Source organism: Gekko japonicus, unplaced genomic scaffold (genome assembly GCF_001447785.1).
Source record: "Gekko japonicus isolate JY-2015 unplaced genomic scaffold, Gekko_japonicus_V1.1 scaffold659, whole genome shotgun sequence".
NCBI lineage: Eukaryota > Metazoa > Chordata > Lepidosauria > Squamata > Gekkonidae > Gekko > Gekko japonicus.
The window spans coordinates 178,640-205,304 of NW_015167556.1; the positions used below are offsets into that span (position 1 = coordinate 178,640).

The 26,665-nt window shown below is 45.3% G+C and overlaps 1 protein-coding gene across 1 annotated transcript in view; it reads right to left on the reverse strand.

Moving 5' to 3' along the window:
- PDIA5 (protein disulfide isomerase family A member 5) overlaps positions 1 to 26,665 on the reverse strand; it is a 234,989-nt gene that overhangs the window by 49,894 nt on the left and 158,430 nt on the right. The window contains exons 12-14 of the mRNA XM_015413730.1: positions 21,030 to 21,100; positions 19,092 to 19,255; positions 13,267 to 13,397 (exon numbers count right to left, since the gene is read on the reverse strand). Coding sequence (XP_015269216.1) covers positions 13,267 to 13,397; positions 19,092 to 19,255; positions 21,030 to 21,100 — 366 coding nt within the window. The remainder of the gene's footprint in view (positions 1 to 13,266; positions 13,398 to 19,091; positions 19,256 to 21,029; positions 21,101 to 26,665) is intronic.

Consider the following 26,665-nt stretch of genomic DNA (forward strand, 5'->3'; position numbering starts at 1 on the left):
CCATTGCTAGTGATGGAAGTGCTCCTGACTCTGAGGTCCCAGAGTCGTACAATACTCCCCAGAATGAAAGGTGCCCTGAACCTGTACAGCTACGCAGGTCTCAGAGATCGCGCAGAGCGCCATTGTACCTAAGCGATTATGATTGTACATAGTGTTTTTGCTTAGGGGGGAGGGATTTGTTATGTATTGAAGTGTATATATAACTGCTATGTGAACTGTGCCATTGAGATGCCATGTTAAGCTTCGCCCTGGGCTAGGATCCTAATGTAACCAATAGGAGCCCTAGCCCAGAATATGTTTGCCAATCACCGTGCAGAGCGGGATCGCTTGTGATTGGTCCTTATTGCTTCAACCTCATAGGTTGCTTTATTGTACAGTGGGTGTGGCTACATTAGCCGGGAGTGTTTAAATATCGACAAGCCAGTGTAAATACTTCGATGGGTTCTGGCTGGCGATTGTTGTACCGTAACGGAGAAGTAACTGAGCTGAAGAATAAACCGCATTCTTGCTGAAATCACTCTCCGACTCTTTGTTAAGCGCACGACTTAACAGATACCATGAACTTATCGTTGTTAGGGAGAATTTCAGTAGTGAAAATGAATGTACTACAGATGGATGATGGGTTCTGGCTGGCGATTGTTGTACCGTAACGGAGAAGTAACTGAGCTGAAGAATAAACCGCATTCTTGCTGAAATCACTCTCCGACTCTTTGTTAAGCGCACGACTTAACAGATACCATGAACTTATCGTTGTTAGGGAGAATTTCAGTAGTGAAAATGAATGTACTACCACGACTGATGTTTTTGTTTCAAACTATTCCCATTTTGACTAAAATTGTGTTCAAAAAAAAAAAAGAGCAGCCGTGTTTCCCTTTTAAGAGCACGAAGCTGCCATTTCCCTGCAAGCTTGCAGAGATCAGGCTTGGGAGGAAACACGGGTTCCACACACCTAAAGGGAGAGAGATGGGTGGTTGGGGGTGTTGGGGGTGGGGCTTCCCCGGCCGGCCATCTGGCTGGCGGCGGGTAGAACCCCCCCCAAAAAAACGGGGGATCCCTGGCAAACCGGGGGGTTTGGCAACCCTATCACCTGGACAAAATGCCTACTTTGGAAAGTGGACTCCAGGGTGGATAAAAATCAGTGATTTTTTAAAAAAATTAAAAACGGATTTTTAATTGGATTTTTAAATAACAAGCTTTTTGAGGAAAAATCTATCTACAGATAATTTTCTATTTACGATACATTATAGTCCAAAGGTTATTCATCACGAAATAAGGATCAGTTTTTAATTATGTAGCATGAGGCTGTATATTCATGCAATGTTTAAATTTTTTGGTAAACGAATTCCATTAATCCATTCACAATGCCGTGCTCTTCCAGAGGTTTCTGTAAGATTATTGGGCAGTTTTTCCTATCTAGAAGATATTATCACAGATGCTTGGTTTTACAGTTCTCAAAGCTGTGAATTTGTTTCAGCAGAGATCACACACCTCTTTTTCACAGCAAAAATGTTATTAAATGAGTCCTTTGGACTCATTCATTCTAAATTGAGAAATCATTTGGGATCTGATAAAGCAGGAAAGCTTATTTTTCTTTTCCAGAATATAAAATCATAGAATCACAGAGTTGGAAGGGGCCATACAGGCCATCTAGCCCAACCCTCTGTTCAATGCAGGATTAGCTTAGAGCAGTGGTGGCGAACCTATGGCACGGGTGCCAGAGGTGGCACTCAGAGCCCTCTCTGTAGGCACGTGTGCCATCGCCCCAGACAGGCCCAGACCGTCATTAAAGTGTGGAATTCTCTGCCAAATAACTTTAAGCAAATGAAAGCATTTGGGATTGCTTTCCTTACTTTGTTTGGATCATCTTAAGTTAATGTATGAGTTATTTTTTCTAAAGAAAAACCTCAGTATTCAGGTTAAATTGCCGTGTTGGCACTTTGCAATAAATAAGTGGGTTTGGGGCACTCAGTCTCTAAACGTTTTGCCATCACTGGCCTAGAGCATCCCTGACAACTGTTTGTCTAGCCACTCCTTAAAGACTGCCAGTGAGGGAAGCTCACCACCTCCCTAGGCAGCTGATTCCACTGTTGCACAACTCTTACTGTAAAAAGGTTTTCCCTAATATCCAGCCGGTACCTTCCCACCCTTAATTTAAACCCATTATTGCGAGTCTATGAACAAACAAGATGATGAAGATGAGTGAGCAACAGAGGACAGTATTATAAGCTTTTCATATGTGGATCGGGCTGATAGTCAAAGTTTTCTTTTTTTTAAAGATATTTTGTTTAGCCACATGGATGTTTAAGCAAATACATGAACACATATGCTATAATGTTATTGTTTTAGTTAAATAAAACTATTTAAATTGTTATTATTAAGGTAATGATTATTCTTCTCCTTCCAAGAAAGTACAGCAGAAAAGTTGTCCAAATATGAATGATTAAACTTTTAAACTGGAGATAGTTCACCTTGCAATAATTTCATGATGTGTTTCTAATAGTATAAAAATCAGTGATTTATTTTATATAACTGTAAAACTAATCTGAAAAATTGTTATTCTAAAAATGGAAACCTTCATCTGGCTGTAAACATTAAGATTATACCAGCAAAAACGAGTCTTCATGTAGAAAACCATGATTTCAATCTAGTCTTACTGACTAGTGATTTAAATCAATTTGATTTAAATCAAATCCACTGTGGGGGCACTATAGCCCACTGAAGTCCCTCCCCTCCCCTCGCCTCCCCAAACCCCACCATCCTCAGGTTCCACCCCCAGAATCTCCAGGTATTTCCCAGCCTGGAGCTGGTGGCAGCCCTATTTCTACCACATGACTTGCATGACTTACCCAGCTGCTTACTACTGTTCAAAAGCAGCCACTACCATGAAACTTGCTCGTGATCTGTGGCCCTAAGGAGGTCCGGCTGTCTTCGACAGATGCCTGGATCAGTTAATGCAGCTAGATTAGCTGAATCCCAATGGGATAACTGTTTACAAATAACGTGAATAAAAAAGATGCTGCTGCTACTAACTACTCCAGTTTGTTACCTCATCAGAAGAGCGAGGTCCAGGAACATGCCAAACGCTTTACCTTACTGGCTAAAAAGAACAGAACCCCAATTTAAACTCACAATGGAACCCCATTCAGGATAACAACTTTCTCAACCAACATCACCTTTGGTTTCTGTGTCTTCAGTTTCAGCTTGTTCACATCATCTACTCTACCACAACATTGAGATACCTTGCCCAGGACTGAGACAGCGACTCCTTGGGACTCAGGCAATTATAGGTATAGCAGAATGTAATCAGCACACTCTTGACACCCCGTGCCAAGTGTCTGGATAATCTCATGATGAACAAAAAGTTTTGGTGAGAGGACAAAACCCTGAGGAGCACCACATTTTAAGTCCCACATTGACAATTAAATCAGTCAATGTTTAAGGCCCGGCTTTTTAACTGATGACTGACAGTCATGTTCCAACATGTGTGTCAGGATGAAAATGCCAAAATTACTAGACTTCCTAATAAGTGAGGAAGGTCAGTGCAACATGCAACATAGAAACTGATCAAAAAAGATTTCCTATTCAGTCAACAGTCCCTTCAAAAAGAATTGGCAACCCACAGAATTAATTTGAAAGTGTACAGAACTCTGCAGGTTTGTCTGATTGGGTTATATCTAGTTATACTACCTATTAGGGCTTGGATATATGAAACACAGTCGGGTTTATCCTGTCTGTCCTGGGCAGATGCTCTGTACCTGAATGCATCTCACTGCACACACTAAGGGAAACCATTCCCCAAAGGCTACCAGTTGGCACAGAAGCTTTTACCTGGGACCCCTTTTGAGATGCACGACAACTACTTTGCAGTGCTATGACGGTGCAACCTTAGAGGAGCAAGAACACTATAAAATTATGTTTTCCTATTAAGAGCAATATCCCTAAACTCTCTAGGGGTTCCATGTAGGATAAAACAAAGCTAAGATTTCACTCCTGTTCCATGTATTAAAAAAATCCAAAAAAATAAGGAAAGGTAATGAGTATCTCAGGAACAACAACAATATCTCTCTCTCTCTCTCTCTCTCTCTCTCTCTCTCTCTCTCTCTCTCTCTCGTTCTTATGAAGTACTTCTTCACCCAAAGAGTGATTAACACATGGAATTCACTGCCACAGGAGGGAATTAGATAAATACAAGGGGTGGCCCGCAATACTCGCGGGGGGGGGGGGAGGCGGAGCTCCAAACTGAGCTCCGAACTCAGGAGGCGCAGGAGGAAGCAGCAGGAGAAGGTAATTCCCCCCCATCCTGCTGGTTCCTCCCCCGTATCCTCCCCCCCTTGATCTCCCCCCTCTGTCCCCCCCCTCCGGCTCCGAAGCGAGGTTTGGGTTTCTATTCCAGGGGTCACTTTCCATTCTGAGCAACAACGTCCACTCAGCCTGACATGCCCCCGTCGGCTTTCGGCCTCGCGCATGCTCTGGCCTGTTAACCGGTGAGTGTCCTCATTCCCACTCCCCTTTCCTCCATTTCGCTGTTCTCTCTCCTCCTCCTGCTCCAATGCGAGGGCAGAGCTGCGAGCCGCTCTCGCCGCTCTTCCCCCCTCTCCCGGCTCGCGGCTCGCCTCGCCTCGCGGCGTTCACAGAGCGTTTCGTGCGCGTGCGCACGGAACGCTCTGGCACTTTCGGGGGGATTTAAACATCCCCCCGAGGTTTTTCCCCACTTTTTGGATTTTTGTGCACACGTTGGCACCGCCCCACGTGTGCACAAACCTTTCCCTCCCCCCCAGGTCCCCCCCAATGTGCGTATTTAGCTATCCGCACAGACGGGGCGACTTCAGCATTAGTATAAGGATATGGAGCAGAGGTCCATCAGTGGCTATTAGCCACAAGGTATGGATAGGGACTCTGGGGCAGGTGATGCTCTGTATTCTTGGTGCTTGGGGGGGGGGGTCAACAGTGGGAGGGCTTCTAGTGTCCAGGCCCCACTGGTGGACCTCCTGATGGCACCTGGTATTTTAGGCCACTGTGTGACAGAGTGTTGGACTGGATGGGCCTTTGGCCTGATCTAACATTGGCTTCTCTCTTATGTTCTTAACAATGGTAGTGTAGTGCCAACTGGCTCAATTCAGCAAAGCCTGACAAAAGGGATTTGATTCATGATGCCCTCGAAACGAACCCCATGGGTCAAACCTGCAACCATACTGGGAAAGAAGCCTCATAAACAACTGTTTTGCAGGTTAAGTGCAATTTTCTCTTATGTTTAGTAAGGCAAAATCAGCTTTCTGCTACAAAACATCTATGAGAGATGTCCACTCTTTACACCCTGCAGAGCCCTGCAGATTGAAACCATTTGGAAGTTAATAATATTGGCAATTACCTTCTTTACTGTGCTAGCCTGGGAAAGAGAGCAAGCCTTCATTTTCTTATTATTGCATCCTAGTTTCAACTAAACAGATAATTTTTAAAGTACAAACATCTAACAGGAAAGATGTAACCAACCATATTATAATAAGGATAGATCTGACTTCTGACTGTTCCAGACAATGCCAGTAAGCCACAGCAGTGAGGCATATGGGATGCATTTTTAATAAAATGTTTCACTACTCTTACTAATTGAAAAAAATATAGTTGCCCATGTTGCACCAAACTTCTCTTCTAAGTTTTTGTTGTTGTTCAGTCGCACAGTCGAGTCCGACTCTTCGCGACCCCATGGACCAGATCACGCCAGGCCTTCCGGTCTTCCGCCGTCCTCTGAAGTTTGCTCAACTTCATGTTCGTTGCATCTATGACACTGTCTAACCATCTCATCCTTTGCCGTCCCCGTCTTCTTTGACCTTCAATCTTTCCCAGCATCAGGGTCTTCTCCAGTGAGTGCTCCCTTCTCATTTGGTGGCCAAAGTATTTGAGCTTCAGCTTCATTATCTGGCCTTCCAGGGAACAGTCAGGGTTGATTTCTTTTAGGATTGACTGATTTGATCTTCTTGCAGTCCAAGGGACTCACAAGAGTCTTCTCCAGCACCATAGTTCAAAAGAATCTATTCTTCGGCGCTCGGCCTTCCTTAGAGTCCAACTCTCGCAGCCATACATGACTACTGGGAATACCATTACTTTGACCATGCGGACTTTTGTTGGCAGGGTGATGTCTCTACTTTTTATCATGCTGTTTAGGTTCGCCATCGCTTTCCTCCCAAGGAGCAGGTGTCTTTTAATTTTATGGCTGCTGTCACTGTCTGCGGTGATCTGGGATCCCAGGAACGTGAAGTCTGTCACTACTTCCATGACTTCCCCTTCTATTTGCCAAGGAGAGATGGGGCCGGATGCCATGATCTTAGTTTTTTTGATGTTGAGGTTTAAGCCCACTTTTGCGCTCTCCTCTTCTAAGTGCAACCTACCAATCAACCAATCTTACAACCTTCCCTAACTAGGGTGAGCAAATGCAAATGGGACATAACGCCAGCATCTCCTAAGACATACCTGAGAAACCAAGGAAGAAAAAGTATTTGCAACCCTCCCCCCTCCCCACAAAATGACATTTCCAGAGTTCTGTTTCCTAATTCCTGGGTATCTTCTTTCATGCTGTTCTTTGTTTCTACACATTCAGCAGGCGGATCATATGTCAGCTGGTGTTCCCGTCACTCTCTGCCTTAGTTAAGCAACTATTTCTCAGCCTCATCCTATTCACCTGTAATTATTAAGATACTAATGCGGGCTTGCCTTACGGGCCTGTCACAGTAGAATAGCTATTGAGGTAATGTATGTCAAGTGCTTTAAGCACTAGGGAAGAGGTGCTATATTAAGTACAATAATTATTACCAGCACACCACCAAATCCTTCCTCACTTAGTCTCCAACACATTTACTTTTCTACCAGTCTGCTATAGGTCACTTACCTACTTCTTTATGATGTCTTATTTCCTCCACTGAATCTTTCCCAACTTCCTAACAAGGCAAAGGCTGTTCTTTCAGCTGCTATCCAAGGGGCATAAACCCTATGGGGGGGGGGGGGTCACCAAGGTTTTGCTAGTCCAAAGTTCTGACCACAGTTCTGAGCAACCAAAAGTACAAACCTTTGAGGGCACGGGTGTTGGTTCAGAGCATCCCTAAAATACTTTGGAGGCTTCCTATTATGCCACAGAATGAGAAGAAGGAAAAAGGGGAAATGGAGACGAGCAAATTTTCCATTTCTTTTTTCACATTCAAATTAATGTCTGAAATGGGAAATCGGACGACTGCCGAAGCTACTTCCATGATCAGAGAAGCAGCAACATGCAGGCTCTCTCACCACAGAAGGAGCCAATGGGATCCTCTGTCCGTTGTGCCCCACATCTCATGCGAATAGGTCCACTCACATGAGTACTGCTTTATGTACAATCCAATCTGCACCGGGCTTCAGGGCTTTTTTGTAGAAAAAGCCCAGCAGGAACTTAGCCTAATAGGCCACACCCAGTAGCAGAAATCCATTAGCATATTAGGCCACCCCCCATGCCTTCCCTTGGCTTGCCTCGGCGCCCCGCAGCTGCGGGGAGCCCAGGCACGCCGGCCCTTGGACAGGCCAGGGAAGTCACAGGGAGGGATTGAAGTGCCTCCCCGATCCTTCCAGGTCCCCCCCCGGGGGCCCCACCTCGGAGTCGCAGGGGGGTGTCGCTCTCCAGGCCTCCCCTCTGTAGCCACGCACGCAGAGGTTTTGGATGTAGTGGGCGTGGCCAACTCTGAAGCCAGCCGGAACTCCGTTCCTGTGCGTTCCTGCCCAAAAATAGCCCTGCCGGGCTTTTTGCTTAACTACACTGAAAGCTTTAAGGAGGATCGAGGAGTTCAAGAAACTATTCAGACCAAAAAACAAACCTTAATCACGTAATAAGTTTGTAGCTCTTTACTGAACACAGTAAGATGGCACAGGCTGAAGGGCTTCACTGACCTGGGATGTGGCTCTGAATAGAGAAAGAAAATTATCTGAACAAATGCAGCCTGGCAATCTTATTGGCCCTCCCTTCTGCACCAAAATAAGCAAGTTAGCAGTAATTGGCAGGGATAAAAACCCTGAGAGGTCCCCATGACTGAGAAAGCGGTAAACAAAGATAATCTATCAAATTTAGCAGAAGGCACATTACCAGTGCAGAAAGGTAACTGTCTCAATACACAATGAGTTCGTACTTGTTCTGGTGCCCTATTATCTCAGTGCAAGCAGAGGCATAAAATATTCAGTTGTCACTCCCTACAGTGTTTGATTAAGAAGGAGCTAGTACACATATGAGCACAACACGTATCAGATGTACCACACACTCTCTCTCGCATTTATGTAAAATAAGACTGAAGTCACAAAGCATCCTGGCCACAGGAGCATCAACAGGTTGTATAATTTATCACAGGGCTCCTAATTAAAAGCACATCAATCACCGAATGGAACTCTTTATTCTCAACGGAGTTGCGAAATAGAGGTTCAGCCAGCAACAGCAACTTCTTCAGTCCTTAATCATCATAACCTGTATCAATATCCTCAGCCGGGTTGCTAATGAGCATTATTCTCTTCCTTAAGAACTGTCCTGCTAGAACTCAGAAGGTACAGAATAGCACTCATGAGGAGGGGGTAGCAGAGCAGAGGAAAAAATAATGCACAGGTGAACCGTGTGAGATGTGAGATTCATTGCACCACTAAACTGGAGTACACAGTGTACAGCCAATCTTAACCCTTCGAATTCAATGAAACAAAATAACAATGAGGATTTAGTAGGACAAATTTAGAGTCCAGTGGCACCTTTAAGACCAACAAAGGTTTATTCAAAGTATGAGCTTTTGTGTGCATGCACACTTTTTCAAATATGTTGGAATGGCAGGTAAGGTTCAAAGTTATAGCCAATGAATGAACAGCAAATTAACATGTAACATGATGATGTTCAGAATATGCAAAGTGAAAACTAAACAACAATTTAGTTTTGGTCAACTAAATAACAAGTTAAGTTTATAAGGTCAACAGTCGTAAAGCAATAAATATGTCAAAATAGCAGATAAATGTTTAGGTTTAGCTGGACCTTGGTTCAGGTTAGAGTCCAGTGGCACCTTTAAGACAACAAAGTTTTATTCAATGTGTGAGCTTTTGTGTGCATGCACACTTTGTCAGACGATGAAATGGAATTACATATCGTAGTTGTATATACAGGGGTGGCTTGTTAAATTATCATACAAAATAGTGAAGATATTTTTTAAGCAGAAACCAAACTTGTCGTTCTTTTGATCTGTTAAAAAATATCTTCACTATTTTGCATGCTAATCTAACAAGCTGCCCTTATATATACAACTATGATATGGAATTCCATTTTGTCGTATGACGAAGTGTGCAGGCACAAGAAAGCTCACACCTTGAATACACCTTTGTTGGTCTTAAAAGTGCCGCTGGACTCTAACTTTGTTCTACTGCTACAGACCAACACGGCTACCCACCTGGATCTGTGGTTCAGGTTGTTCATGGCTTCTAAAAGGCAGTGTGTGAACCAAAAGTGCTCAATAGTTTCATATTAATTAATATATATATATATTTTCCCCGCCCCTCCAACTTTATCTAGAACTCATGTTTAATTTGGTTGACAAAATAGTAAGAAACCACCGGTATTACATGTGTTTCGTGCAAATAGGAAGCAAGTCACCAGTGTTGTAGCTTTAGCTTTGATACAGAAATCCTCTGAACTTCAAGGCTCTTAAAATGAAGTTATCGTAAAACTAATGAACCACTTCAGTTTTCATGCTGCCCTCCTGAAACCAAGAACAGTCTGAGGAGCACTAACTCTAACCAGCTTATTATTGGTGGTTCCATACAATCCACTTAACCGAATTAAACATATATAGGCATGAAAAGTGATATATGAAAAAGAGGCTGATGGGGGAAAGGAACAGCCCTTCATGTGTTCTTTTCCCCATTTTTCTTTCCTAGGATCAGGGCTATTTTTGGGCAGGAAAGCACAGGAACGGAGTTCCGGCTGGCTTCAGAGTTGGCCACACCCACTACAGCTAAAACCTCTGTGTGGGAGGCTACAGAGGGAAGGCCTGGAGAGCGACACCCGCCCCCGCAACTCCAAGGCAGGGGGGCCAGGGGGGCCCCTGGAAGGATCTGTCCAAGGGCTGGCTTGCCCGGACTCCTCGCAGGACAGATCCTTCCAAGGGAAGGCATGGGGTGTGGCCTAATATGCTAATGAGTTGTGATGTCGGGGGTGTGGCCTAATATGCTAATGTGTTTCTGCTGTTGGGTGTGGCCTGTTATGCTAATGAGTTCCTGCTGGGCTTTTTCTACAAAAAAAGCCCTGCCTAGGATTGAATCCTATGTGCAGATCTTTCCCATGTTTACCACTCCACTACAGCAGTTCTTTCCTGGGGACCTGGATGGAGTAAGAGCCGTATGAGTCGGGAGGCTGCAGTGCGGTTGGGGTAAAGGATGAAATAACTTCCTTCTTCCTCTTATTTATTTATTTATTTATTTTGTTATATTTCTATCCCGCCCTCCCCGCGAAAGGGCTCAGGGCGGCTCACAATTAAGGGCACCATGTGCCAGGTATATAAAACATATAAAACAAGATAAAAACAACCATATATTAAAATTAAAGTGCTCAGTGATGTTAATCCTTCAGACGAATTTAGATGGCGTACTGTCGATGTAACACAAAGTCCCAGTTCAGCGGTGACCGATCCATCACGATGCTGTGGCTCGATCTTCGTACAGGGCCAACCCACTACCCCGTTGTTACTAACAATAATAGGCGGTGGTAGTGGTAGTGGCGACTCCTAATTAAAAGCCTGGCGGAAGAGCTCCGTCTTGCAGGCCCTGCGGAACTGTAAAAGGTTCCGCAGGGCCCTGATCTCCTCCGGGAGTTTGTTCCACCAGGTAGGAGCCGCCACTGAAAAGGCTTTGGCCCTGGTTGCAGTGAGCCTGGCCTCCCTGGGGCCTGGAATCACTAACCGATTTTGTGACCCCGACCGTAGTGCTCTCTGGGGGTATGTGTGGGGAAAGGCAGACACTCAGGTATGCCGGACCCTAGCCATATAGGGCTTTAAAGGTAAGTACCAGCACCTTGAAGCGGATTCGGTATGCTATCGGCAGCCAGTGCAGTCCTTTCAGCACAGGCCGGATGTGCTTTCATCTAGGGAGGCCCATCAAGAGCCTGGCCACAGCATTCTGCACCGGCTGCAGCTTCTGGGTTTGCGTCAAGGGTAGCCCCATGTAGACAGCATTACAGCAGTCTATCAGAGCTGTGCTGATCAAAAAGGCAAAAAGGATGATTTCATCCCTCTCTCAAACCCTCCCGCAGCCTCCTGGCCCATATAGCTAATATTCCATATGGATCCTGCAACCTCTGGAAAAAACTTTCCTGGGGTCAGCAAGGACTGCAATAGGGAGAGGAACGAGAAAAAGGATCCATGCCTGCCAGCAACTTCCACTGACAGACTGTGAGACCCAACCTTTAATGTGGAAGTAACCACAACAAACACTAAGAAGAAAAAAGTTAAGGGAAAAACAAACAAACAAGTACCAAGCTGCTGCTCTGAAGGAGAAACTTTACGATTTAATTTGTTCAATTTCTGTCCCCAAAATAGTTTTGCCCGCTTTGTGCTTTTGGTGTTAATTTTTTTTTCTTGCTTCTCTTTACACTTCAGAATCTGTTCCATAATCTTTATGCAGTATCAGAGTTTTATCATTCATCAGGATCCCTTCCTCTAGCTAAGTTTCACCTAGCACATTGTCCATCCCAAATTACCTCCCTTAGGCTACTCAGAATGCAAACAGTTGCATTCAGCCACAGTACACAAATGTGCCTTTCTTCTAAGCTCTTTCTGTTCGTTTTCTCAACTTAAAAAAAAATTGTAGACGGAAAGCACTTCAGGACCAAGATGCTTGCTTTGCAGGGCACATGCCAGGGCTACACAGAGTGAAGGTAAAGTAAAGGTAAAGGTTCCCTTGCTCGAAAGCCAGTCGAATCCGACTCTAGGGTTGCGGTGCTCATCTCCGTTTCCAAGCCGAAGAGCCAGCGCTGTCCGAAGACGTTTCCGTGGTCATGTGGCCGGCATGACTAAACACCGAGGCGCACGGAACGCTGTTACCTTCCCACCGAAGTGGTACCTATTTATCTACTTGCCATTTCTTGCTTTCGAACTGCTAGGTTGGCAGGAGCTGGAACTAGAGACGGGAGCTCACTCCGTCATGCGGCACCTGGGTCTCGAACTGCTGAACTACTGCCCTTCCACAGCCTGCAGTTCAGCGTCTTAACCACTTGAGCCCTGAGTGAAGGCAGGATGTAAATTTTAAGCAGCAATCCATGTGCAGCTCCAGCTTTTACCAGCGCACGTTACCTCCGTATCAAAATTTCTGGTTCGTATGCATGCCTCCTCCCCCCCCCCCTTGCATCAACATACCTTGATTTAAGGGGAAATGGCATGTAGAGATGTAAGGGGGGGGGGGAATCAGCACGTGCTTACGAGCCTTCTCTGTAATCCTGTGCTTAAAGATAAATGTCATGTCTGAAGCGATTATTTGTTGAAACCTCAACTGACATCCCTGCATCTGATGTACTAAAAATAAACATTTTTTTGTGTTTTGTGTTTTTGTTTTTTAAAATGTTTATTGCAAGATATTCCATATGTACAATGAAATTTATACTCTCAGTCAGAAATACACAGCAAAACATTACATAACATCATGAGTCCATGTTACTTCAACACAAAGTACACAACTAACCCAGTTGAGAGATCTTCTCTCTACCTTACTCCTAAACAAGGCTCCCTCTAAGCTGTGGAGTCCTGTGAGTAAAAATTCTACTTGGTGAGCTCCTGGCATTAAAGCTGTGAGCGAGCGATTGGACTACTGCATGAATTAGTTTGGTCTGGAGCCCTCCTTCATGAGCTAAGACAAAGATCTGTGAGCCAGAGGCTAAAAAACTGTGAGCTAGCTCACACTAACTCAGCTTAGAGGGAACACTGCTCCTAAATCCCTATTTGTGGTACCAAGAATATTAATGGAATTAGAGGAGTTCAAAAAGTAAAAGGAGTTCTCAGACCTTAGTGGACAACTTTATAAATGAAGCCATTCTGTGTAGCTGGGATTCACTGGTAAGATATCATTCTCTGAGAAATATGCTAATAATGGGAACCATTTTCGAACAAATGGGCATGTGGGTTCCCACCCCAGATTTGTTCGAAAATATATGTTGAAGTCGGGTACCGAAGCACCCGGCACCCATTTCTCTCTGGCTCAGTACGTATGAACAGCCTCCATTCCTGAAGAGAAACATCTACTCACATGGGGCATAGAACATGACAAAGGCATGTCTCTTCTTCTTCAGAAATTCCCTGAAGTCTTCACCAGCAAGGTGGATAACACTCGTTCGCTTTTCTTCCCAAGTTGGTTCTGGTGGAGGCGGAGCCTGCGGGCTGAAGAAAACAACGATCCGGGCTTATGTATTTACAAAGCGCGCAAAATCCTTGAAGTCTCCACAGATGTTTCCCAAAAGAACAGTGTCGTAAACTCTACCAATCTCTAAAGCTAGAGTAACGGCAGATATTCAGAAAACGGGCAACAACTCCTTGTCCTCAAATCACACATTTTAGTTTGAACCCTTAGGGGTAATGCCACTTCTGAGGCCGACACAAGGCATGATCAAATCAATCAGTCCTTTATTCGGCCAACGACCAGTACAAGTCAAGAATAAAAGCTTTGCAATAATGTCACTCGAAAGTAAAATCGGTCCGATCTACTGGCAACAATTAGTTAAGATCTGTACATAAAACATCTCTACGAATTCTACGGGCTACTGAAACAAAATCTGGCACAACTAATGGTAACCTGTTGATTAGCACCCCAATCAAATCAATAGGGTCTGTTTTTGCAGAGAGTGAGCAACTACAGAAATTTAAATAGAAATGTGAGACAATTGATTTTTTGTGTCTATTGACTAATGGGAGCAGTGTACAAAAATCAAAGTTTTAAAACTAGTAGTCCAATCGGCATTGCGGTGCCAAAGGTCTGAATAAACAGCAGTTCTGTTCGCAGCACTGAAATGCCATTAGATTACCTGCAGTGGTAAAACTCACTGAGAATTAGGACGGCAGGGCAGCGCACAAAAAAGGATTAAACAGATTTAATTTACTGCCTTTAGCAGGGTATCGTCAATTACAATGGAATGACTGGATTTAGTGAGATTCCTTGTTTAACAAAGACAGAAATGAGCCCTAGGCAACAAAACCATACATTTAGGAAGAAGAGATTAGATTGATAATCTGCCCTTCACTACCAAAGGAGTCTCAGAGCGGCTTACAATCTCCTTTCCCTTCCCCTCCCCACAACAGACACCCTGTGAGGTAGGTAGGGCTGAAAGAGGTCTCTCAAGAACTGCCCTTGAGAGAACAGCTCTGAGAGAACTTATGACGGACCCAAGGTCACACATATGGAGGAGTGGGGAATCAAACCCTGTTCTCCCAGGTTAGAGTCCGTGCTTCTAGCCACTACACCAAACTGGCTGTTAAATCAATCAGATGTGTCTCTTATCCTAATAACATTATTTAAATTGTTTACATACCTTCATCCTACCTATGCAAATACATCTCACATTACATCAATGCCACATAATCAGTTCAAGGTCAAATGTGGATTCTGCAACCAAAACTGAGAGGCACATGAGTGTACCCACACAAAACACAAATACATGTGGTTATGAACCCCAAATCACTATCACAGGGATTATGTAAATATGACAACTGAGCAGGGGTCATTTCGTAGAAAAAGAGCTAGGGGAACTCATTAGCATAACTCATTAGCATATGCCACACCCCCTGACATCAGGGGCCCGGCGGTGGACCTGCAAGGCCATCGGGAGTGCGAGGAAGCCCCGCCAAGGCCCTCCCTGGCCCCAGGCTGGCAGGGGTGGGGAGAGGCAGGGAGGAAGCAACTTACCCTCCCTCTTCTCCTGCCTCCTCCTGGCTGAATGAGGGCTGGAAGCGGGGCAGCCGGAAGCAGGGGGCGGGGCTTCATCATGTGCCCCGCCCCCTGCACCTCACCCGGGGGAACTGTGTTCCCCCACGTTCCCCCCCCGAAATGACCTCTGCAACTGAGATGCACAGCTGTATTACCCATAGATCTCATACAACAATCAAGACACAACTGCCCTTGGATTCAATGAGTTCAAATCCATTCCACTTATGGTGGTGCTTTTGCCTGGAACAAGAAGCCTTCTCCTGATACCACAGGCTCTTGGCAGTGCATCAACGGGAAGCAATTTGGGTCAAAGGAACATACCACCAAATACTTTAAATAGATCTTCAGGAACCCAGCCCATGTTTCTCCACCTCGGCTAAGAAACAACGACTGAGAAACATGGGACTAGCAAGATGCAAACAATTTATATGGGCTTCTGCTGTGCTTTGCAATTCTTTTTTTAAAAAAATATTTTTAATATAAAAAACTACAATACAAAATAACGACTCTCTATCAACAATTACACAATGAACAATTAGCATAAAAAGTCTATATAAAAAAGTCTCGTTAGGGAAATCTAGGCTAACCAAACACCAGTAACTTGTATCTGGCTTTTGATATAGTTTCCCAATCAAAGGTGTCAATGTCTATTTTATCTAAGATAGGATACCAGATATTTAGAGGATTGGAAAAGTCACTCTCATTTTGGTTACTGGAATGATAAATTGAGAAATTGTCCAACATGAATAGATCCCATACTTTATACCACCACTGAGTTATATTTGACACCAGTGTTCCCTCTAAGCTGAGTTGGTGTGAGCTAGCTCACAGTTTTTTAGCCTCTGGCTCACACATTTTTGTCTTGGCTCAGCAAGGACGGCTCCAAAGCAAACTGATTTATGCAATAGGCAAATCGCTCGCTCACAACTTTAATGCCCATAGCTCACAAGGTAGAATTTTTGCTCACAAGACTCCACAGCTTAGAGGGAACATTGTTTGGCACCTTAGTATCTTTCCAATACTTTGCAATTAGAATTTTAGCCGCTGTGGAAAGAATACTGATTAATTTTTTGACTTTTTCAGGAGGGCCGTCAGAGGGCCACAAACCGAGGAGAAGAACAGCCGGCGAAAAAGGTAAGTTGTAATTCGTTAATTTATGAATGCAGTCTGTTACTTGAAGCCAAAAGCTTTACAATTCTTCCTTCTCAAAACAATTATCAATCACAGCTTAAAAGAGCAGATTGTGATACAAATCCCCAAGGCCTTCACTGAGCTAAGGTTTAAACCTGATGTTCCTGGTCCAGGTCCAACATACTTTCTACCACTCCAACAGTTCGAAGACTTAGCCCTAGAGACAATTCAATGGCTAGTTGGTGGATGGCTTGCTTTGCCACAGATAAACTTCCTGTGGGAAACTGGCCTAGTCAGAGTCTCTCTCCGTGTATTAGTATTTAAGGTATGTGCAATATACTTTAAGTTCCCTCATAAAGGCACGGTGAGGCCAAATTAATTAAACACTTTAATGATCTTTCAGGAAACACAGATAATAAAATTGCAAAATACTCTTAATTAAACTCAGGTTTCCCAAAGTAGAGGGTATGCGCCTCCAGGCATATGTATCCCAATTATATGGTTAAAAACTCAACAGTGCCAAATAGGGCTCAAAACATAAAAAAAGAGAGTGAGAGAGGTCTTTTTATGGACCCTTGGCTGCCAGCCTGACAAATTTAAGGTTTTTGAACAAACAATTAATTCACTTACCCTTCCCCAAAAAGACACTTTTTTTTTCCTGTACGCAAGGCAAATTACTCCAGACACACACAGAAGCATAAATGCACATGCGGTTTTTAAATTCGTAGAGTTACCCATTTGATTCAAAATTATGCAATTTACCCCAGGCTAACTGGCAACCTTCATGACGAATAACTTCCACAACAATCAGCCGGACAACCACCACCAAATCCTGCCTCTTAGAATTACATTTTTCGATATTCATTAGGCTTTAATTTCTACAGCGGTAGGCACAAAAGGAATTTGTGTAAAGAGGCTACTTTTCCACAGCCAGTAATTATTCCTTTTGTAAAAGGTAAAGGTAAAGGTTCCCTTGCTCGAAAGCCAGTCGAATCCGACTCTAGGGTTGCGGTGCTCATCTCCGTTTCAAAGCCGGAGAGCCAGCGCTGTCCGAAGACGTTTCCGTGGTCATGTGGCCGGCATGACTGAACACCAAGGCGCACGGAACGCTGTTACCTTCCCACCGAAGTGGTACCTATTTATCTACTTGCAATTTCTTGCTTGTGAACTGCTAGGTTGGCAGGAGCTGGAACTAGAGACGGGAGCTCACTCCGTCATGCGGCACACTCGGGTCTCGAACTGCTGAACTACCGACCTTCCACAGCCTGCAGTTCAGCATCTTAACCACTTGAGCCACCACAGACTGAAACCAGACTGAAAAGGGTCTAGAGCAGATGAGTTATCTGAGAAGACCTGGAGCTGGTCTGCTACTGCTGTCTCAATCACTTAGTGATGAACTTGTCTAATCCTCCTTTTAAAGCTATCTAAAGCTAGTGCTTTGTTGTTTTCTTGGGCGACTTCTCAGTGCTCAGTATTATACGGTGGACAACAAATAGTTTCTAATCACTTTCTCAATATCATGCTGTCCTTATCAAGATGGGCAGCCATGTTAGTCTGCCTGTAGCAGTAGAAAAGAGCAAGAGTCCAGGAGCACCTTAAAGACGAGTAGTGACTCACAAAAGCTCATACCCGGACACAAATTTTGTTAGTCTTTAAGGTGCCACTGGACTTTTGCTCTTTTCTAATGCTCTTTGCTTAAGGACAATTCTATTGTAGACATTTGGCAGAACAATCATAGGAAGGCAATTTCTGGACCAGAAATTTATACCAGAAAAATACCACTTGGCACGTGATTACACTGTTGGAGGCCTCATTGGTACTTTTTTATTCTGTGCCTAGTGGTCTCAGTTTGGAACAACTTTTTTCTGGTCCCTGTTGATTTTATATCTTGTATCTGCATGATTGTATTGTATTTTAGCCAATATGTTCCTCATTATACTTGACCTCTGAAGAAGACCTATGCAGGCCGAAACGCGTCAGGTCAAATCTATCAGCCCTTGTGTGTTATAATTTGTTATTTGTATATCACCTGCTACTTCCACCATTTACTTCATAAAAGGGGAACCTATGGGGTGATCTTGTTCCTATTTCCCATTTAGTGGCTCTGCTGTGTATGGCCTTGAAGGTACCAGAGAAAGACCTTAACAAAAAGCACAAAACCATCAAGCAATAGCCACATATATGAAAAGAGCTGGAAACATCCTTAAAGCCCAAGTGGCAAGGAAGACACCTCTGCCCCATCCCGCCTCATCCCTGCTTATAACAAACTCTGAAATACTTACAAGAAGCACAATAGCTATAAACACTTTGCAGCAGCAGCACGTTCCGGCAGCAATCAAGTCACCACCACGAACGACAAGGATTGAAACGCACCCCCCCACCCACTTAGGTTGCCAAGTCTTACCTTTAGCTGGAGCGGGGGACTCCCGGCTGTTTCCCGGAGCGCGCGCACGCCGCAACCACGTCACCCGGAAGTGACGTGATCACGCTGGGGCGGGGCCACGACCATCCGAGGGAAAACCATAGAGTTTTCCCTCGGATGACCGTGGCCCCGCCCCCAGCGTGCCCGGCATGGTTGCGTCACTACTTTGGGGGTGGGGTTCCCCCCGGGGCCCGATCTGCCGACGGCAGGGAATGGGCCTCTGGGGCGGGGGTTTCCCCGCCCCCCAGGGGGACTTGGCAAGCCTACCACCCACACACACACCCCTGATTTATTTTTGCAGAACTGTTAACTATTCTCTCTGGAGAAAGTCTTAACATGTTGAAAACACAAAACATTTTGTTCAGAAAAGAATTACGACGTATTAGAAGGAAATTGCCCTTTCAGGGGAAAATGTTTTCTTTTTTGTTGAATATAATTAGCCCGTTTTTGTGTAGCTTTCAATATAAGGAAACAATGTGCGTTGGGGGTTTTTTTGTGCTTGAGAAAAGATTCAAGGAGAAGACATGAAGTCAAGCTGAATACTGAATTAACAAAACATGGGCTACTTAATCTTGATAAATCTTTGGCACACACCACTTACTTTAAGAGCCATTCTATAATTTTACTCTTTGTCTGAAGGTGCGGAAGAGTATATTTCTCCTCGCCATCCTGGAAGTACTTGAGAGTTGGAAATCCTGATATGCGAAATCTTTCTGCGACAGCTTTGTTGACAGTGGCATCTACTGCTGCCAGGACGCCTGCTCTCTGCAACAGAAAACGTTAAGGTTATACCTGTAAAACTGTAAAACTGTAAATTATTACATGTAAATCATAAGATTAGAGGGGAGACAAAGAATTCACAAGCTGGTCATCCAAAGCCCCAAATGGTTTTACAAAGCGCAAAGCACATGAACAAAAGTGCGCGTAAGTCCTTTAATCACCAAGAAACAGTTTAACAAGTTTTTAAAATGACAGATCCCCAGTCCTCATGAAAGCCTTAAGTCAAGACACTACAGTTTTAGTTGTGAGCAGGGGTCATTTGGGGGGGGACGCGGGGGGACGCCATCCCCCCGGGTGAGGTGCGGGAGGGCGGGGCCTGGAGCTCCCTGCTGGTGCCCGCTGGAGGTCACCGCCGGCTGTGGGGAGGACACACTTCCGGTGATGTCAGGGGGTGTGGCATATGCTAATGAGTTATGCTAATGAGTCCCCCTAGCTCTTTTTCTACGAAATGACCCCTGGCTGTGAATTATGGGTGGCAGCGGTGGGGGAAGAGAAGGAAATTGAGAATGGAGCTAATCCGTGGGGCTATTCATTGCCTGTCATTTAAACACTCTCAGGGTATATGTGATAATGGCAGGGCTATTTTTGGGCAGGAACGCACTGGAACGGAGTTCCGGCTGGCTCCCAAGTTGACCATGCCCAGCAGGAACTCATTAGCATAATAGGCAACACCCAATAGCAGAAACTCATTAGGATTGGCTACATTAAGGGTGTGGCCTAACATGCAAAGGAGTTCCTGCTACAAAAAAAAGCCCAGGGTTTTGACAACAAACAAGGTAAACAGAATAAGAAGCAAAAGGTGGGTGTGGCTGGATGTCGACTCTTCTGGTAACATGGGGGTGCAGCCTAATATGCTAATGAGCTATGCTCTCATGGGTGTGGCTGGATATGCTAATGAGTTTCTGTTGTTGGGTGTGGCCTGTTATGCTAATGAGTTCCTGCTGGGCTTTTTCTACAAAAAAAGCCCTGGATAATGGGATGATTTAGCATGCCCCTGGGCCTTGACTGAAGGGCTGCTACATGCATACCTACACTGGCTTTCATTTGTGTAGCTGTCCGGATAGCCATTATTGGTTTTGCAAAATTCTACCCACCTTCCTCTCTACAGTCCTTCAAACCTCAATGAGCAGGTGGGGATTATTTTCGAATATAAAATGCCCACAGGACAATGCCTTGGGTGCTCAAACTGCACAACAAAGTCAATTTTTAAAAAACAGAATACCCTTATCAATTAAGATGTGGTGTTAACTGCGCTAATGGTAACGAATTGTGCCTAATTCTTCCCTGTGCATGACTGAGATGTATGCTAGGTAGGCAACAAATCAAGTCAAAGCATGTGACACCTGTGTAAACAGATCTACAGAAAAGAACACCCTCATTAGCAGACAAGTACATTGTATAAATGCAAGCTTTAGGTTTGCATTAAACATGAAGATGGTAATTAATGGAGGGGGCAAAGCATTTCTGTGCAGCATTTGGTCTCGATCATGTTATGTGCAACACAAAGCAGAATATATAAACACCCGGATTTTGTTGTTGTTGTTGTTTGCATTTTAAGACAGAATGTTCTTGCTAACAATTTTGGCAGGGCTCATGCATTACCGATGAGATTGTACTTTGGAACCATCTCTTTCACATCCCCTTGGGAAGACGAGCATAGCTGAAATGATTGCAGTGAGAAAGAAGAACGATTTTTATGATTTTGGTTATTTATTAAGGATCATTTGGAGAAGAGGGGAGGAAAGGGAATTAGCCTTACGTTGCTGTCGGCATGGAGCATCTCCGCCGCCTTCTCATATTCTGGCTTCATCTTCTTACAGTGCCCACACCCTGTTGGAGAAAAGCTTAACTGAACATTTTTTTGCAAAGAAAATCAGTCACTACATGCTCCAGAATATCAGATGGCCGTCCAAAGCTGAGCTGAAAACAATATTGGTCCAAACCCTACTCGCCCACACAACCAATTTTTCAACATAGGTAGTTGGGGGGGGGGAATTGAGGGGGGCAGAAAGTTGCGATCCGGGAGGGAAGAGAGACATGGAAGATGCTCCACACCTTGTTAAAAAAGAACACTTGAAATAAAAACAACACCACTACTAGCAGTATTAGCAATAATAAAGTTCTGGCTGTGTAAAATTTTGCCAGTCATTAATCCTGGACAAAGCAGGCAGTCTTGTCCTCAGTATCTTGGAAATTTGGTGGCAGCAGGGCTATTTTGGGGCAGGAAGGCACAGGAACGGAGTTCCGGCTGGCTTCAGAGCTGGCCACGCCCACTATAGCCAAAACCTCTGCGTGCGTGGCTACAGAGGGAAGGCCTGGAGAGTGGGGCCCCCCCTGGCGACCCTGAGGCGGGAGGGCCAGGGGGCCCCTGGAAGGATCAGGGAGGCATTTAAACGCCTCCCCATGCCTTCCCTGGCCTGTCCAAGGGCTGGCTTGCCTGGGCAAGCCAAGGGAAGGCATGGGGGTGTGGCCTAATATGCCAATGAGCTGTGCTGTTGGGGTGTGGCCTAATATGCTAATGAGCTTCTGCTGTTGGGTGTGGCCTATTATGCTAATGAGTTCTTGCTGGGCTTTTTCTACAAAAAAAAAGCCCTGGGTGGCAGAAAGTGCCATCAAGCTGCAGCTGACTTGCGGTGACATCATAGGATTTTGAAGTCAAGAGATGAACAGATGCAGTTTATCTGCCTCTGCGTGGCAACCCTGGACTTCCTTGGTGGTCTCCCATCCAAGTACTAACCAGGGTTGACCCTGTTTAGTTTCTGAGATCTGACAAGAGTGGGCTAGCCTGGGCCCTTCAGCAATACACAGTGCTTGCTTTCTTTAAATTAAAAAGGTAAAGTTCCCCTTGCTTGAAAGCCAGTCGAATCCGACTCTAGGGTTGTGGTGCTCATCTCCGTTTCCAAGCCGAAGAGCCAGCGCTGTGTGAAGACGTTTCCGTGGTCATGTGGCTGGCATGACTAAACACCAAGGCGCACGGAACGCTGTTCCCTTCCCACTGAAGTGGTCCCTATTTATCTACTTGCAACTTCTTGCTTTCAAACTGCTAGGTTGGCAGGAGCTGGAACCAGAGACGGGAGCTCACGCCATCATGTGGCACACTTGGGTCTTGAACTGCTGAACTACTGACCTTCCACAGCCTGCAGTTCAGCATTTTAACCACTTGAGCCACCACAGCTAGAAAAATTGTATAATGCTTTTCCTAAGTACACACACTTCATGCACCTAAGTCCAGCAATCTCTACAACGGCTTTGTAGGACAGGCTCATTCAAGATGAGAACTGAGGCTGAAAGACAGTAGCTTGCGAGAGTAAACATGGTGGGTTCATGGCTGATACGAGATCTGAAACAGGGGTTTTCCATCTGACAGTCTCATACTCTTAAAGCATGATGCTTTCCTGGAAGCTTCAGAAGACAGTGGCTAGTGCTAGGGAAGGCACAGTGATTAAGATACATCTCTCCAGCACTGAAGGTTATTGCTTTGAGCTCACTTGGATGCACACTGGATGGCTGGCTTTCAATCCAGGGAAATGAAAATATGTACTTTGATCCATTGGAGTGTGAAAAGGACTACCCATGTTACAGATACAATGATGCCTCTTACACACAGTCTGCAGTCTCAGAATGCATTCTGTGTCCTGTCAATGAAGTGACTTCAAAAAAACACCAGTGTGCTGCAATGCTCCCTCTAAGCTGTGGAGTCCTGTGAGCAAAAATTCTACTTTGTGAGCTACTGGCATTAAAGTTGTGAGTGAATGATTTGGCTACTGCATAAATCAGTTTGCTCTGGAGCCGTCCTTCCTGAGCTAAGACAAAAATGTGTGAGCCGGAGGCTAAAAAACTGTGAGGTAGCTCACTTTAACTCGGCTTAGAGGGAACACTGGTGTGCTGTCTCCTGGGGGAGGAAACACAAAGTCTTGACAAACCCTGAAATTCATCACACCTCCAATATATACATTCTCCGTGGAAGAGAAATGTCCATCCTGGCCAGAAGGGCATGCAAAGAGAGCAGCTTTATACCAAGTCCTTACCTCAACTCACTTAAGTGACATCAACAGCACTTTCCAATGTTCGCTTGCCTGGCATGACATTTCTAATCAGCTGCACTGGAGGAAGCCGTCATGCTATGCCTCTAGCACTAGTTGCGCTAGTGACAATTCTGTTTCCCTGTAAGACCATAAATCCCATCTCACTCATCATATACACATGTAAAGATGGGATTGGCCTGTTGCTTTTATTTAAAAAACTGAAAGGACCAGCTGTTCAACAGCAAAAGTTATGTTTCCTTATGACCATCTCTAGAATACTGACGCACATGTGAAAAAATTACTTGACACCATAAGGGAGCAAAAGGATTATTAAACAGGCTCATATACACACATTTTCTGAGCTTGCAAGAGTCTTTTCCGACCCAGCCCACATTTTAACAGATTTGTTTACTACAGGCTTCACCGATGGTGCTGTTGCTGACTCCTTATCCAGCCAACACATATTAACGTTTGGGTGGGGGCCTAACATGCCAATGATTGTATGCAAGCTTTAACAGATAAAGGCAGTCATGGGAAACAGCTCATTTACCACCACCATACCTCACCTTTTGAAAACCCTTGCATGATAGAATCCATAGGAACATATACCCATCAGGCATAAGGAACCTTAAAAAATATCCATAAAATAGATAAGACCATTAAAAAGCGGATAAGATAAAATCTCTCGTTAAAAGCCATGTGTGTGTGTATGGGTGCGTTCAGATGGGCCGTTTAGTTTGGTTTCGGCCCGCCTCAGAAATGGATTTTATCTGCGCGATCACGCAGTCAACATCTGCCTCCCGTCCCCAGCCGTCGCTTTCCAGCTCAAAACCGCTTTAACCCGGAGTATTTTGATACCAGGTCCCCAAGTGGTGTTTTCCTGATTCTCCGGTTCCAGCTGCACTTTTCTGACGTCTGATCGCTCCTGCAGTGTCAAGCGACTTCCGGTTTAAGCCCCCTCCCCGCTCAAAAGCTGCCCGAGGCTTCCGTTTTTCGCCCGCCATTTTTTAAAAAGCGTTGGCGGTGTGCACATAGGTGGAGGTCCGCCACCAAGTTATTAAAAACAATTTTTAGACGGTGCCTAGTTTTAGCGTTTAGATGAGTTCCGGATCACACAAACGCCATTTTCGGGGTAAACGTTTAAAGGGAAGTGTTCCTTTAAAGTTTAAAGGGAAGTGTTACAGCAGTCGGGTTGAAGTGGAAATCGCTGTTCTGCGCACGCGTGAAAATTTTAGTTCTACAGATGGCCACCTGTGTGCATGCCCAAACTGAGAGAGAGAGAAAAACAACAGTGACGCACGCTCCCGCCTGTGGACGGCGGGGAGCAATGTGGCTGCGCAGCAATCCGGAGCAAGGAGGGGAGTGTGATCGCGATTCTCCAAGTTAAAAAAGACCGCATTGGGGCCGGAGCAATTTAAACCGCTCCCAGCACGCTGTCTGACCGCACCCTATGTGTTTTAGCCTGGTGCCTACAACAAAATAAGCACTAGGTAAGCCTCAAAGAGGAGGGCATTCCAAAGGTGTGGTACCACTATAGAAAATCCCGTCTCTAGTTGCCACCCAGCTCACTCTGAAGGTGGGGGTGCAGAGGGCACGGCTTGAGAATCAGTCTGTTCACTATTGGGGGCCGACCAAATATTATACTGGGGATACATTATCAGATCTTCCAGAGAGTACTTTAGCCTTAAAAGGCAACCATGTAGGGTTACCAAGTACCTACCTTCGAATCGGCGGGGGACACATGGTTCCCGGCCGGAACATCCCTCGGTGGAACATATCCCCACCGCATCATGCCATCGCCCAGATATGACGCCAGCACGCTGGGCATGTAGCTGGGCGACGTTCTGGCAATGGAGCTGGAAACTCATCAAGTTTCCAGCTCCATTGCCAGAGTGTCGCCCAGCTACTTGCCCAGCGTGCTGGCGTCACAGCTGGGCGACGGCATGGTGTGACGCATTTGTTTTCCGCGCAGGAATGTTCCTGACAAGACGTATGTGTCCCCCACCGATTCAAGGTAAGTACTTGGTAAGCCTACAACCATGAGAGTCCAATATGGATTGAGCCTGCAGCACTGGGGAAGGGAACTAATAGTGCTGTTTCTGTGGTGAAAAGATCCTCCAAACTATTACTGGCCCTAGCAGAAGGGGGATGGGAAATACAATTGTACAAGGGGCGGGACCCGCGATACTCGTGTGGGGGGAGGGACCTCCACACATGAGGCAGAGGAGGAAGCAGCAGGAGGAGGTACGTTCCCCCCATCCCGCCGGTTCCTCCCCCATCACCTCCACCCCCCCGCTCGATCTCCCCCCCTTGCCTTCCCCCCGGCTCCGAAGCGAGCCCCCCCGGCATGCGCATGCGCAGGGGGTGCTCTGTCAGCGACTTCGCTATTAGTATATAGATATGGCTCCCCACCACCACCAAACCACAGCTAATGAGCCCAGCCCCACCTGAGCATGAGGAAAGTTAACGCTCCTACCCCACCATAATCTTATCCAAATAGGAGCCCCTGCAACTGTTTGTTATGGACAAAATACACAACAGGAGATGCCAATTGTAAATCTGGCCTTCAATCAAACTGCTTGGACACAAATACCAAACAAAACTGCATGAAAGCAAGCTCGTAAATAGACGCTCCCATTCTTGCCAGGGTAAGTAAGAATCTCCCTCCAGGTAACCAGGCAGGGAAGTCTAACAAAAGCTGATTCTTGTAAGTAGCAAATGATGTCTCTAACCATGTATCGGCTTATTAACATTGCTACAAATCAGGGCTATTTTTGGGCAGGAACGCACAGGAACGGAGTTCTGGCTGGCTCCCACGTTGGCCACACCCAGCAGGAACTAATTAGCATAACAGGCCACACCCAACAACAGAAACTCATTAGGACTGGCTACATTAGGAGTGTGTGGCGTAACATGCAAAGACGTTCCTGCTACCAAAAAAAAGCCCTGGGTTTTGACAACTAACAAACAGAATAAGAAGCAAAAGGTGGGTGTGGCTGGATGAGCACACTTCTGGTAACACGGGGGTGTGGCCTATTATGCTAATGGGTTCCTGCTGGGCTTTTTCTACCAAAAAAGCCCTGCTACAAATTAAAACTGGCTCAGTTATGTTTAGCCTGTAGCATAATGGACTCCAGACTTTGCTGAAATCTTGCTGTAACCACTTCTTTATAAACAGAACGGAAATGTGCTGCTGATTTTGTTCCCCCTCCCCTCTGAAAGTTGCATATCAATGCTCATACAGCTTTAAATCAACAGTAGTTGCAAACGACTTGCTTCCACCAAGTGTTTGCTCATGCTCAGAAAACTAGAGAAACTGAAGTGGGTTCCACTACTGGGGGAGGCACTTTTTTTTTGCCAAATACTACTA